This window comes from Oncorhynchus tshawytscha, unplaced genomic scaffold, assembly GCF_018296145.1.
Source record: "Oncorhynchus tshawytscha isolate Ot180627B unplaced genomic scaffold, Otsh_v2.0 Un_contig_3182_pilon_pilon, whole genome shotgun sequence".
Classification (NCBI taxonomy): Eukaryota; Metazoa; Chordata; class Actinopteri; order Salmoniformes; family Salmonidae; genus Oncorhynchus; species Oncorhynchus tshawytscha.
In genome coordinates this window covers 222,054-237,500 of record NW_024609620.1, presented here as the reverse complement: position 1 = coordinate 237,500, position 15,447 = coordinate 222,054, and the positions used below count along the sequence as shown (strand labels likewise).

Below are 15,447 nucleotides of genomic sequence, written 5' to 3'. Positions count from 1 at the left end.
ACTGCCTTCATCCTACCACACTAGCTGTATACTGCCTTCATCCTACCACACTAGCTTTATACTGCCTTCATCCTACCACACTAGCTGTATACTGCCTTCATCCTACCACACGAGCTGTATACTGCCTTCATCCTACCACACTAGCTGTATACTGCCTTCATCCTACCACACTAGCTTTATACTGCCTTCATCCTACCACACTAGCTGTATACTGCCTTCATCCTACCACACGAGCTGTATACTGCCTTCATCCTACCACACGAGCTGTATACTGCCTTCATCCTACCACACTAGCTGTATACTGCCTTCATCCTACCACACTAGCTGTATACTGCCTTCATCCTACCACACTAGCTGTATACTGCCTTCATCCTACCACACTAGCTTTATACTGCCTTCATCCTACCACACAAGCTGTATACTGCCTTCATCCTACCACACGAGCTGTATACTGCCTTCATCCTACCACACTAGCTGTATACTGCCTTCATCCTACCACACGAGCTGTATACTGCCTTCATCTTACCACACGAGCTGTATACTGCCTTCATCCTACCACATGAGCTGTATACTGCCTTCATCCTACCACACTAGCTGTATACTGCCTTCATCCTACCACACTAGCTGTATACTGCCTTCTTCATCCTACCACACTAGCTGTATACTGCCTTCATCCTACCGCACTAGCTGTATACTGTATGTCACTATGGATTCACACTGTGACTGTCTGAGGGCTGATCTGGATTCACACAGTGACTGTCTGAGGGTTGATATGGATTCACACAGTGACTGTCTGAGGGTTGAAATGGATTCACACAGTGACTGTCTGAGGGTTGATCTGGATTCACACAGTGACTGTCTGAGGGTTGAAATGGATTCACACAGCGACTGTCTGAGGGCTGATCTGGATTCACACAGTGACTGTCTGAGGGTTGAAATGGATTCACACAGTGACTGTCTGAGGGTTGAAATGGATTCACACAGTGACTGTCTGAGGGTTGATCTGGATTCACACAGTGACTCTCTGAGGGTTGAAATGGATTCACACAGTGACTGTCAGAGGGTTGATATGGATTAACACAGTGACTGTCAGAGGGTTGATATGGATTCACACAGTGACTGTCAGAGGGTTGATATGGATTAACACAGTGACTGTCTGAGGGTTGATCTGGATTCACACAGTGACTGTCTGAGGGTTGAAATGGATTCACACAGTGACTGTCTGAGGGTTGATATGGATTCACACAGTGACTGTCTGAGGGTTGAAATGGATTCACACAGTGACTGTCTGAGGGTTGAAATGGATTAACACAGTGACTGTCTGAGGGTTGATATGGATTCACACAGTGACTGTCTGAGGGTTGATATGGATTAATACAGTGACTGTCTGAGGGTTGATATGGATTCACACAGTGACTGTCTGAGGGTTGATATGGATTAATACAGTGACTGTCTGAGGGTTGAAATGGATTCACACAGTGACTGTCTGAGGGTTGAAATGGATTAACACAGTGACTGTCTGAGGGTTGATATGGATTCACACAGTGACTGTCTGAGGGTTGATATGGATTAACACAGTGACTGTCTGAGGGTTGAAATGTGTTTCTTATTTATCATCAGCACCTACTACTAGTAAAGAGGGAGGGGAAAGGAAAGGAGAGATGAGGAGAGGAGGAGAATGTACACAGCTACCTATTCTCGACAATATACAGTACAGGTATATGTAAAAAAAAAAAAAAATAACATCCTACCACAGCTTCAGTCTGTATGTCAATCATGCTTTTAACTGTAGAAATTATTCAAATGAAAGTGAGCAATCAGATGTTGATGTTAAATGAAGGAAACGGTTGAAATCAATCCCAGAAGGCTGTGACGGGGCAGTATTTTCATGTCCGGATGAAATGCATGCCCAAATTCAACTGCCTGCTACTCATCCCCAGAAGATAAGATATGCATATTATTAGTAGATTTGGATAGAAAACACTCTGAAGTTTCTGAAACTGTTGGAATCATGTCTGTGAGTATAACATAACTTATTTAGCAGGCGAAACCCTGAGGCAAAACCATTCAGATTATTTTTTTTGAGGTCACTCTTTTTCAATGCGTTTTCATTGGGAATCCAGATTTTTAAGGGACCTTCTTGGGGTTCCTATCGCTTCCACTGGATGTCAACAGTCATTAGAAATTGGTTGAGGTTATTCCTTTGTGTAATGGAGATGTACGGCCATCTTGAACGAGGGTCACTTGAAGTGTACTGTTAGAGGCGCGTGACCAGAAAGCTACAGTTTGTTTTCTTCCTGTATTGAACACAGATCATCCCGTCTTCAATTTTATAGATTATTTACATAAAAAAATACCAAAAGTTGTATTACAAAAGTGGTTTGAAATGTTTTGGCAAAGTTTACAGGTAACTTTTGAGATATTTTGTTGTCACGTTGCGCAAGTTGGAACCGGTGTTTTTCTGGAACAAACGCGCCAAATAAATGGACATTTTGGATATATATCGACGGAATTAATCGAACAAAAGGACCATTTGTGATGTTTATGGGACATATTGGAGTGCCAACAACAGAAGTTCGTCAAAGGTAAGGCATGATTTATATTTTATTTCTGCGTTTTGTGTCGCGCCTGCAGGGTTGAAATATGCTTCTCTCTTTGTTTACGGAGGTGCGACCCTCAGATAATAGCATCGTTTGCTTTCGCCGAAAAGCCTTTTGAAATCTGACATGTTGGCTGGATTTAAAACACGTGTAGCTTTAATTTGCTATCTTGCATGTGTGATTTAATGAACGTTTGATTTTTATAGTAATGTATTTGAATTTGGCGCTCTGCATTTTCCATGAGAGGTTTTAAGAGGTGCATGGTGATGAGTCTCTCACACCATCTGCCTGAGCTAATACAGAGATGTGTGTGTGTGTGTGTGGCTAATACAGAGATTGAGTTATGGATGAGGTCTCAGTCATGCATTAGTCATGACCATCCCATTATCATGTAGCTTTTAGAGGAGGAGTGAGAGAGGAGAGGGAGAGAGGGGGAGAGAAAGAGGAAGAGGGAGGGGTTGAGAAAGAGGAAGAGGGAGGGGTTGAGAAAGAGGAAGAGGGAGGGGGTGAGAAAGAGGAAGAGGGAGGGGGTGAGAAAGAGGAAGAGGGAGGGGTTGAGAAAGAGGAAGAGGGAGGGGGTGAGAAAGAGGAAGAGGGAGGGGGTGAGAAAGAGGAAGAGGGAGGGGGTGAGAAAGAGGAAGAGGGAGGGGGTGAGAAAGAGGAAGAGGGAGGGGGTGAGAAAGAGGAAGAGGGAGGGGGTGAGAAAGAGGAAGAGGGAGGGGGTGAGAAAGAGGAAGAGGGAGGGGGTGAGAAAGAGGAAGAGGGAGGGGGTGAGAAAGAGGAAGAGGGAGGGGGTGAGAGTGGTAGAGAGAGAGATTAGGAGCTTCAATGTGAGATGTGGCAGGGTGTGTGTCCAGTAATGGAAAGAGACAGTAGAGGTGTTGATGCCAGTGGGACTGCTCTCTTCCAGCATGGCTACACATGACCAACCTCTCCAGGCACGCTGTGTGTGTGTGTGTGTGTGTGTGTGTGTGTGTGTGTGTGTGTGTGTGTGTGTGACATAGACCTTCTGTGTGTATGTGTATAGAATAGACTGAATAAAGTGTTGTTTGGAATGACATTATGATACTGTCAGGATTTATATCACCACACCTTGAAATAAATGGTGATTTATATCACCACACCTTGAATAAATGGTGATTTATATCAACACACCTTGAAATAAATGGTGATTTATTCAACCATTCAATGGGTCCTAGACAGGCAGCGTGCATCCAAAATGGCTCCCTATGTAATGCACTACTTTTGACCAGGGTCTATAGGGTAGTGCACTACTTTTGACCAGGGTCTGTAGGGTAGTGCACTACTTTTGACGAGGGTCTATAGGGTAGTGCACTACTTTTGACCAGCGTCTATAGGGTAGTGCACTACTTTTGACCAGCGTCTATAGGGTAGTGCACTACTTTTGACCAGGGTCTATAGGGTAGTGCACTACTTTTGACCAGGGCGTATAGAGTAGTGCACTACATAGGGAATAGGGTGCCATGTGGGATAGACTCATTTCAGAACCAATGAAAGAGCCAATCACAGAGCCACACATGGACCTTTAACCAACAGTATGTAATTTAAATGAGATGGTGAAGAGAGACAGCGTGACATTCACAGACGACAGGTAGGCGTCTACCCTGAGGAGTCTGTTATACCTCAACTCTCTTCCCATCAGGCTTTGATTAGGAAAGTGGCTAATAACCCCACAGGATAAACACAGAGACATCAGCTGTCTCCAACCACCTTTATGACCTCATCAACATGAGACATGGAGCCGTGACACACACACACACAACCATCCCTCTATAGCCCTGCATGTTATAGTGACCCTATCCCTCATCAACAGAAGGGGACATACATGATACATGCAGCAGCTCAGTTCAGGGACCTGATCATCATTCATTCATTCAGATGCAGAGAGAGAGGAGGAGTAGGTAAACCATGTGACAGACAAACTAACGTAACTACACACACACACACACTACAAGGTCTTGTAATGGAGCAGCCACAGTACTGGAGTTATGATACATGTTTACTGGAAGTGATGTGTAGCAGAGAGAGAGAGAGAGAGAGAGAATAAAAATAAAAGAGGGTGCGAGAGAGAGAGAGAGAGAGAGAGAGAGAGTGCGAGAGAGAGAAAGAGAGAGAGAGGAGAGAGAGAGAGAGAGAGAGGGGGAGAGGGAGAGAGAGAGAGGGGGAGAGGGAGAGAGAGAAAGAGGGAGGGAGAGAGAGGGAGAGAGAGAGGGGGGGTGGGAGAGAGAGAGGGAGAGAGAGAGGGGGTGGGAGAGAGAGAAAGAGAATAAAAATAAAAGAGGGTGCGAGAGAGAGAGAGAGAAAGGGGGTGCGAGAGAGAGAGAGAAAGGGTGCGAGAGAGAGAGAGAGAGAGAGAGAGAGAGAGAGAGAGAGAGGGTGAGAGAGAGAGAGAGAGGGAGAGAGAGAGAGGGGGGAGAGGGGGAGGGAGAGAGAGAATAAAAATAAAAGAGGGTGCGAGAGAGAGAGAGAGAGGGGCGAGAGAGAGGGTGCGAGAGGGTGCGAGAGAGAGAGAGAGAGAGAGGGAGAGAGAGAGAGAGAGAGAGAGAGAGAGAGAGAGAGAGAGAGAGAAAATAAAACACTTTTGTGATTGTAATGTTTACTGATTGTTTATTTCCCTTTTGTTTATTGTATATTCCATTTGCCTTGGCAATGTAAACATACACTGCATGACCAAAAGTACGTGGACACCTGCTTGTTAAACATCTCATTTCAAAATCATGGGCATTAATATGGATTTGGTCCCCCGTTTGCTGCTATAACATCCTCCACTCTTCTGGGAAGGCTTTCCACTAGATGTTGGAACATTGCTGCTATAACAGCCTCCAGTCTTCTGGGAAGGCTTCCCACTAGATGTTGGAACATTGCTGCTATAACAGCCTCCAGTCTTCTGGGAAGGCTTTCCACTAGATGTTGGAACATTGCTGCTATAACAGCCTCCAGTCTTCTGGGAAGGCTTTCCACTAGATATTAGAACATTGCTGCTATAACAGCCTCCACTCTTCTGAGAAGGCTTTCCACTAGATGTTGGAACATTGCTGCTATAACATCCTCCAGTCTTCTGGGAAGGCTTTCCACTAGATGTTGGAACATTGCTGCTATAACAGCCTCCAGTCTTCTGGGAAGGCTTTCCACTAGATGTTGGAACATTGCTGCTATAACAGCCTCCAGTCTTCTGGGAAGGCTTTCCACTAGATGTTGGAACATTGCTGCTATAACAGCCTCCAGTCTTCTGGGAAGGCTTTCCACTAGATGTTGGAACATTGCTGCTATAACAGCCTCCAGTCTTCTGGGAAGGCTTTCCACTAGATGTTGGAACATTGCTGCTATAACAGCCTCCAGTCTTCTGGGAAGGCTTTCCACTAGATGTTGGAACATTGCTGTTATAACAGCCTCCAGTCTTCTGGGAAGGCTTTCCATTAGATATTAGAACTTTGCTGCGGGGATTTGCTTCCATTCAGCCACAGGAGCATTAGTGAGGTCGGGCACTAATGTTAGGTGATTAGTCCTGGCTCGCAGTCGGCGTTCCAATTCATCCCAAAGTTGGTTGATGGGGTTGAGGTCAGGGCTCTGTGCAAGCCAGTCAAGTTCTTCCACACCGATCTCAACAAAGCATTTCTATATGAACCTCTCTCGGTACACAGGGGCATTGTCATGCTGAAAAGAAAAAAGGCTTTCCCCAAACTGTTACCACAAAGTTGGAATCACAGAATCGTACAGAATGTCTCATGGACAGGGAGCAGTGGAGCAGGTTGAGAGCTTCACTTTCCTTGGCATCCACATCACCAACAAACTAACATGGTCCAAGCACACCAAGACAGTCGTGAAGAGGGCACAACAAAACCTATTCCCCCTCAGGAGACTGAAAAGATTTGGCCTGGGTCCTCAGATCTTCAAAAGGTTTTACAGCTGCACCATCGAGAGCATCCTGACGGGTTGCATCACTGCCTGGTATGGCAACTGCTCTGCCTCTGACCGCAAGACACTACAGAGGGTAGTGCGAACGGCCCAGTACATCACTGGGACCAAGCTTCCTGCCATCCAGGACCTCTACACCAGGCGGTGTCAGAGGAAGGCCCTAAAAATTGTCAAAGACTCCAGCCACCCTAGTCATAGACTGTTCTCTCTGCTACCGCACGGTAAGCGGTACCAGAGCGCCAAGTCTATGTCCAAGAGGCTTCTAAATATCTTCTACCCCATAGCCATAAGACTCCTTAACAGCTAATCAAATGGCTACCCAGACTGTTAGCACCATACGCTGCTGCTACTCTCTGTCATTATCTATGCTTAGCCACTTTAATAACCCTACCTGCATGTACGTAATTACCTCAATTACCTCGACACCGGTGCCTCCGCACCTTGACACATTCACTCTGGACAGGTACCCCCTGTATAAAGCCCCACTATTGTTATTTACTGCTGCTCTTTAATTATTTGTTCATTAAACTGCACTGTTAGTTAAAGGCCTTGTAAGTCAGCATTTCACTGTAAGGTCTGCACCTGTTTTATTCAGTGTATGTGACTAATACAATTTGATTAGATTTGATCTGAATGTCATTGTATGCTGTAGGGTTAAGATGTCCCTTCACTGGAAGTAAGTGGACTAGCCTGAACCATGAAAAACAGCCTCATAACATTATTCCTCCTCCGCCAAACTTTACAGTTGGCACTCTGCATTGGGGACGGTAGCATTCTCCTAGCTTCCGCCAAACCCAGACTCAGCCGTCAAACTGCCAGATGGTGAAGCATGATTCGTCGCTCCAGAGAACGCGTTTCCACTCCTCCAGAGTCCAATGGCGGCGAGATTTACACCACTCCAGACGACGTTTGGCATTGCGCATGGTGGTCTTAGGCTTTTGTGTGGCTGCTCGCCCATGGAAACCCATTTCATGAAGCTCCCAATTAACAGTTATTGTGCTGATGTTGCTTCCAGAGGCAGTTTGGGTACCGGTTATGGAGATCGCATGGCTGTGTGCTGGATTTTATACACCTGTCAACAACAGGCGTGGCTGAAATAGCTGAATCCACTCATTTGAAGGGGCTTCCATTTATAGGGGCTTCCATTTGATGGGGCTTCCAGCATATATAGTGTGCTTCCTAGCCAATAAAGCCCTTGAATTGATTTGAATTGAGAGAGATAGAGAGAGAACAGGAGGAGTGTGCATTAAAGTTTGTGTGTGTGCGTTTGTGTGTGTTTGGAAGCATGCGTGTGGGTGTGTGCCTGTTTATGAATGTGCATACATGAATGTGTAAGTTTGTTAGTCCATGTTTGAGAAAGACACAGACAGAGAGAGCAGGTGAAGACAGAGAGACAAAAATAATAGCTAAAAGCCTAAATGCCTCCAATCCATCAGACACAGTGGTACACACACACACACACACACACACTTCTCCTTTTATCAAGCAAGTATATATCAATGTTTACGTTAGTGTGGTAAAAGGCATGATGAGGACATGGTGTTGCCAGATATTCTCCTGATGAGACTTGGTTCAGGCAGAGTTTTCTCTGAGTAGTTTTGGGTCACTGGCTGTCTATAAGTCATCAGATAAATCACCTGGCTGCATCTCAATAATCTACAGTAGATTCCTTCATAGACCTTGTCTAGTTCAATGGGTACGTCTCTATTGTCAAAAAAGAGCCATTTTCTTAAAAGAGTAACTCCACTTTTAAGAAAATGGATGCATCTCAATAATATCAGGTGGATTCCTTCCTCACCTTGGTGCATCTTAATGGCTGAAAAAAGAGGTCTACTTTATTGTCCTCTTTTAAGAAAATGGGTGCATCTTGATAGTCTAAAGAGGCATCCTTCCTCTCTTTGTCTTGGGCGATGGGTGCATCTCCATACTGAGGTCTAATGTTGATTCCTTCCTCGCCAATGTTAAGAAAATGGGTGCATCGTTATAGTCTAATGTGGATTCCTTCATTTCCTTATCTCCTTTCCTTCTTCTGCACTAAAACAATAGGCAGTGAAAACCTGTTGCTTCCTGTCAACGGGGGAATGAGAGGACAGTAGGAAGACATGTTGAAGTCCAAGACGATTAATATCAATTTAAAAACAAAGGATGTGGAAGTCTGGGTTTCTCCCCTTAAAATCAATGAATAGATCATCACTTAGAAACATCCACCAAACCCAGGCCAACGTGAGCATGACCTGTTGGGAAAATATTTTACACATAAAAAATGCATACTGTCAATGTAAAAATCTGTGCAGTCAATGTAAAAATCTGTGCAGTCAATGTAAAATCTGTGCAGTCAATGTAAAAATCTGTGCAGTCAATGTAAAAATCTGTGCAGTCAATGTAAAATCTGTGCAGTCAATGTAAAATCTGTGCAGTCAATGTAAAATCTGTGCAGTCAATGTAAATCTGTGCAGTCAATGTAAAAATCTGTGCAGTCAATGTAAAATCTGTGCAGTCAATGTAAAAATCTGTGCAGTCAATGTAAAATCTGTGCAGTCAATGTAAAATCTGTGCAGTCAATGTAAAATCTGTGCAGTCAATGTAAAATCTGTGCAGTCAATGTAAAAATCTGTGCAGTCAATGTAAAATCTGTGCAGTCAATGTAAAATCTGTGCAGTCAATGTATAATCTGTGCGTGGGACAATAGAGAGAGATGAGAGAGCGAGCGGAGGAGATAGAGATAGATAGAGAGAGAGAGAATGATATGGAGAGTGAGAGATATATGGAGGGAGAGAGTAAATTATGTTAGAAATGTTTACTAGCCGTGCAGTTCCCTAATCAGATTCTGTTTTTGTTTACTCTCTCTGTCTCTCTCTATTTGTTAACAATAACATAAACAGCATCACAAATTCCGGTTATAAATTATTTCGACTCAAAACACATTTTGCATACAGGCCTACATCAAACTCCCCCGCTTATACGAGCCTGGATAGGCTATGATGACGGTGTTTCCCGATATTCTATCATGTTGGTGTACTTCGCACGACTACGCTTCATTTTCCCATGGACGTTGTCCGAAGAACAACGTTCAACATGTTGAATGATGGGCCTATAGGCGTATTGATGATGTGTATTCTAACTTTCTGTACGTACCTTGTAAACAGAGAAGCTATATATATGATGTCAATCTGTTTTGGCTAATATAATGTGTCCGCAAAAGTGAATCCTAAATATTTCACGTCACTTTCTCTATTCCTCTTCAATGTGTCCATAGACACACCCAGTATCACTCAGTTGACTAAATAAGTATACATTCGTCAAAACATGCAATGTTCACACATTTTTGTAAGACAGGACAATCATTTATTACGAAATCCGCCTTTATATACTGCCACAATGACAGTTCACCGTTTACAAGTGAAGTACACCCCACTCGGCGACGCAAACACAACAGCATCTTACGCCTCTATCATTTTCTCTTCAAAAACAAGGAAAGTTTGAAATGCATATTGCTTCTTATAAAAACGAACCAAAATACAACCAACAGTTGAATTCCACAACATGGTCGTTTAGTTATTAAAGTAGCTTACCTTGCATTATCAACACAAAGACGAGGAGCAGCAAAGTCCCTCGCGCAGCTTGATTCATCTCTCGTCCGGTAGTCTACTGGGGAACTGTCCCTACCCTGTGAAACAACGGCGATTTTAGTCCGTTAACAGGAGACAGCAGGCTACAAACAGCACGAAATGTATGGCTCTCTCCGGTGAGCGTATTGCGCTGTGAGACTGCCAGTACGCAGCTTGGCTCACGAGAGAGACACGGAACTTCGCTTCGTTCCACCCCTTTAGGCGCTACCTCACGCGCACCACTCCAAACTCAACACAGGAAGATAGATAAGTGCACAAACACATCAAATAAGTCGGTGTAATAGACGAGTTTAATAAGCTGAAGAAGACATTTTAACATTTTAACTGGATCGCAGTTTCCGACTGAAGTCCTTAAACGGAGGAAACAATTTTAGCACCATGGACAGCGCATCATAAACCGTTTGTAGCCTAGCCTCAAACTGCTGAAATCTATCTGTTCAAATCGCGCAGCTGGCGTTGGATAAGAACCTGATAGACTATGTTGCAAACGGTTGGCCGGGTGACATATTCATTTTATATCGAGGAAGTTGATAATAACACATCTGGTGAGGATTTAACCTAAATTGCGTTTAGCCTATGCGTAGGCTTCGACATGACGATGATATCGGTCAAATTGTCGCGTTGAAAGTTTACCTCTCAGTTCAAATATAGTATTCAATCAATTTGTTGACTAGGCAGTTGAGTTAACTTATCTGAACTCCCATGGTTTGGAAAGAAAAGTTATTGCCTCTCTCCAAAACAACGTTCCGCCCTGGTGAAGATTGAGATTGCTTTTAGGTGTAAACGTCATGCCACCACTGGCTCCCCCGTGAGACGCTGATTCATTTTCGCCTCCATTAGTAACGCTTGGCTTGACGTCATCAAACGGAGTCCTTAGGAACATGGTACCTAGTCTAGCGCGAGGCGGACGAGTCAACACAAACCTTTCATCAAAGGGACAGCGTGACCAGGACCACGCGAGAGGTTTCGTTTTTGTCGGTCGTAGCGTATAGGTTGTACGGTGTAATTCAACTATGGGTAACGGATTAAACATACATGCCACTATAAGTGAGTGAGTGTGTGTGTGTGTGTGTGTGTGTGTGTGTGTGTGTGTGTGTGTGTGTGTGTGTGTGTGTGTGTGTGTGTGTGTGTGTGTGTGTGTGTGTGTGTGTGTGTGTGTGTGTGTGTGTGTAGTGTGTGTGTGTGAGTGTGTGTGTGTGTGTGTGTGTGTGTGTGTGTGTGTGTGTGTGTGTGTGTGTGTGTGTGTGTGTGTGTGTGTGTGTGTGTGTGTGTGTGTGTGTGTGTGTGTGTGTGTGTGTGTGTGTGTGTGTGTGAGTGAGTGAGTGAGTGTGAGAGAAAGAGAGACCTGGATCCTCAGTCTGGTAACCTCAGGGTCAAACCCATATCCTCAGTCTGTGTGACAGAAGATTATAGACCTCTGTACCTTGTACAGTATAAGTGAAGCTATATACAGAGGTCTATACTCTTCTGTCACACAGACTGAGGATATGGGTTTGACCCCTGAGGTTACCAGACTGAAGATCCAGGTCTCTCTCTTTCTCTCTCTGTCTCTCTCTCTCTCTCTCGCTTTTTCTCTCAATAAAATGCAAATGAATTACTTAAAAATCATACAATGGGATTTTCTGGATTTTTGTTTTAGATTCCGTCTCTCACAGTTGAAGTGTACCTATGATAAACATAACAGACCTCTACATGCTTTATAAGTAGGAAAACCTGTAAAATCGGCAGTGTATCAAATACTTGTTCTCCCCACTGTACATGTATATATATATATGGTGAATATGGTATTTCTGTGAGGTACAGTATGATACCATTACCGGGTTGCATGCATGATGTTGATACACAAACACAAGAATGCGCACAAGCCACATGCACAGACAAACACACACACACACACACACACACTCTCTGGGCCTGTATGTGTGTGTGCGTGCTGCTGTACAAGTCTTTCTCCCTCTGTGAGCATTCACTCAGGAATGCATAGACAGACACTGACACTGACACGCACACACACACACACACACACACACACACACGCACACGCACACACACACACACACACACACACACACACACACACACACACACACACACACACACACACACACACACACACACACACACACAGAGAGAGGAAGAGTTGCATGACCAGCGCACCAGATTCAGATCCAGATTCAAGTCGAAATTGAATCTGAAGTGACATTTTTTGCAGGTCACCAGGATGTCGGGAGACGCAGTCAAAACCGTCCACTAGCCAATCAAGATACTCTCGATGATGCAGCTGTAGAACTTATTGAGGATGTGAGGGCCCATGCCACATCTTTTCAGCCTCCTGAGGGGGAAGAGGTGCTGTCGTACCCTCTTCACGACTGTGCTCGTGTGTGTGGACCATGATAGATCCTTAGTGATGTGGACACTGAAGAACTTGAAGCTCTTGAACCACTACAGCCCCATCAATATGAATGGGGACATGCTCGGCAGTATGTTTCCTGTAGTCCACGATCATAAATGTTGTCTTGGTGATGTTGAGGAAGAGGTCGTCGTCCTTGCACCACACTGCCAGGTCTCTGACCTCTTCCCTATAGGCTGTCTCATTGTCGTCTGTGATCAGGCCTACCACCATTGTGTTGTCAGCAAACTTAATGATGGTGCTGGAGTCGTGCAGTCATGGGTGAACAAGGGGTAGTAGACGAGGGGACTGAGCACGCCCCCCTGAGGGGTCCCTGTGTTGAGGGTCAGTGTGGCGGATGATTGTTGCCTACCCTCACCACCTGGGGGCGGCCCGTCAGGAAGTCCAGGATCCAGTTGCAGAGGGAGGTGTTCAGTCCCAGGGTCCTTAGCTTAGTGATGAGCTTGGAGGGCACTACAGTGTTGAACACTGAGCTGTAGTCAATGAACCGCATTCTCACGTAGGTGTTCCTCTTGTCCAGGTGGGAGAGGGTAGTGTGAAGTGCAATATAAATTGTGTCATCTGTGTGATCTGTTGGGGCAGGATGAAACTTTGCGTGGGTCCAATGTGTCTGGGATGATTATGTTGATATGAGCCATGACCAGCCTTTCAAAGCATTTCATGGCTACAGATGTGAGTGCTATGGGTCGAAAGTCATTGAAACAGGTTGCTTGGAGTTCTTGTGCACAGGGACTATAGTAGTCTGCTTTAAACATATAGCTATTACAGACTGGGTCAGTGAAGATATTTCTCAGCTGGTCAGCGCATGCTTGGCTACTGAGAGCGTGATCACACAGTCGTCCGGAACAGCTGGTGCTCTTATGCATGGTTTAGTGTTACTTATGCGTCCTGGTAATCTGTGAACGTTTTCTGTGAACCTGTTAAAAGGGCTGACAAGCTGACAAGGTAAAACTCTGTTGGTCTGCCCCTGAACAAGGCAGTTAACCCACTATTCCTAGGCCGTCATTGTAAATAAGAAGTTGTTCTTAACTGACTTAGTTAAATAAAGGTTAAATAAAAAAATATAAATAAATAAAGGTCTTATTCACATCGGCTATGGAGAGTGTGATCACACAGTTGTCCAGAACAGCTGGTGCTCCTATCCATGGTTCAGTGTTGCTTGCCTCGAAGTGAGCATAGAATGCATTTAGTCCATCTGGTAAACTCGCGTCATTGGGCAGCTCGCGGCTTAGTTTCCCTTTGTAATCCGTGATAGTACAATCCATGACTTCATCAGTAGTACAATGCGTTTCCTACCTCTCTGCACCACGACAATTCCTGTCAGGCAAATCATTTACAAATTAGCATATTCACACTATGTGAATCCCAAATAGCACTCTATTCACTACATAGTGCACAACTTTGGACCAGAGCCCATGGGCTATAGGGAATAAGCTGCCATTTCAGACATAACCTAGGTGTTGATTTGTGAATTGCTGTTGAAGTAGTCAGTCACAAACCGTTGTCCTGTAGACTAGAGGTGTTGTTGAAGTAGTCAGTCACAAACCATGTTCCTGTAGACTAGAGATGTTGTTGAAGTAGTCAGTCTCAAACCGTGGTCCTGTAGACTAGAAGTGTTGTTGAAGTAGTCAGTCACAAACCATGTTCCTGTAGACTAGAGGTGTTGTTGAAGTAGTCAGTCTCAAACCGTGGTCCTGCAGACTAGAGGTGGTGAAGTAGTCAGTCTCAAACCGTGGTCCTGTAGACTAAACATGCTGTTGAAGTAGTCAGTCTCAAACCGTGGTCCTGTAGACTAGAGGTGAAGTAGTCAGTCTCAAACCGTGGTCCTGCAGACTAGAGGTGAAGTAGTCAGTCACAAACCGTGGTCCTGTAGACTAGAGGTGAAGCAGTCAGTCTCAAACCGTGGTCCTGTAGACTAGAGGTGTTGTTGAAGTAGTCAGTCTCAAACCTTGGTCCTGTAGACTAGAGGTGTTGTTGAAGTAGTCAGTCTCAAACCTTGGTCCTGTAGACTAGAGGTGTTGTTGAAGTAGTCAGTCTCAAACCCTGGTCCTGTAGACTAGAAGTGTTGTTGAAGTAGTCAGTCACAAACCTTGGTCCTGTAGACTAGAGGTGTTGTTGAAGTAGTCAGTAACAAACTGTGTTCCTGTAGACTAGAGGTGTTGTTGAAGTAGTCAGTCTCAAACCGTGGTCCTGTAGACTAGAGGTGTTGTTGAAGTAGTCAGTCACAAACCATGTTCCTGTAGACTAGAGGTGTTGTTGAAGTAGTCAGTCTCAAACCGTGGTCCTGCAGACTAGAGGTGAAGTAGTCAGTCACAAACCGTGGTCCTGTAGACTAGAGGTGAAGCAGTCAGTCTCAAACCGTGGTCCTGTAGACTAGAGGTGTTGTTGAAGTAGTCAGTCTCAAACCGTGGTCCTGTAGACTAGAAGTGTTGTTGAAGTAGTCAGTAACAAACCGTGGTTCTGTAGACTAGAGGTGTTGAAGTAGTCAGTCTCAAACTGTGGTCCTGTAGACTAGAGGTGTTGTTGAAGTAGTCAGTAACAAACCGTGGTCCTGTAGACTAGAGGTGTTGTTGAACAAAGTAGTCAGTCACAAACCGTGGTCCTATAGACTAGAGGTGAAGTAGTCAGTCACAAACCTTGGTCCTGTAGACTAGAGGTGTTGTTGAAGTAGTCAGTCTCAAACCGTGGTCCTGTAGACTAGACGTGAAGTAGTCAGTCTCAAACCGTGGTCCTGTAGACTAGAGGTGTTGTTGAAGTAGTCAGTCACAAACCATGGTCCTGTAGACTAGAGGTGAAGCAGTCAGTCACAAACCGTGGTCCTGTAGACTAGAGGTGTTGTTGAAGTAGTCAGTCTCAAACCGTGGTCCTGTAG

General features: G+C 44.8%; 1 protein-coding gene across 3 annotated transcripts in view; it reads right to left on the bottom strand.

Moving 5' to 3' along the window:
- Positions 1-11,174, bottom strand: part of LOC112255867 (neuronal acetylcholine receptor subunit alpha-3-like) — a gene marked incomplete at its 3' end in the record, with an annotated part of 36,556 nt that extends 25,382 nt beyond the window's left edge. Inside the window, 2 exon segments of one of the 3 annotated variants that reach the window (XM_042316381.1) lie at positions 10,109-10,203; positions 11,089-11,174. In XM_042316381.1, coding sequence (XP_042172315.1) covers positions 10,109-10,166 — 58 coding nt within the window. 3 annotated transcript variants of the gene reach the window in all.
- Between the last annotated feature and the right edge of the window lie 4,273 nt (positions 11,175-15,447).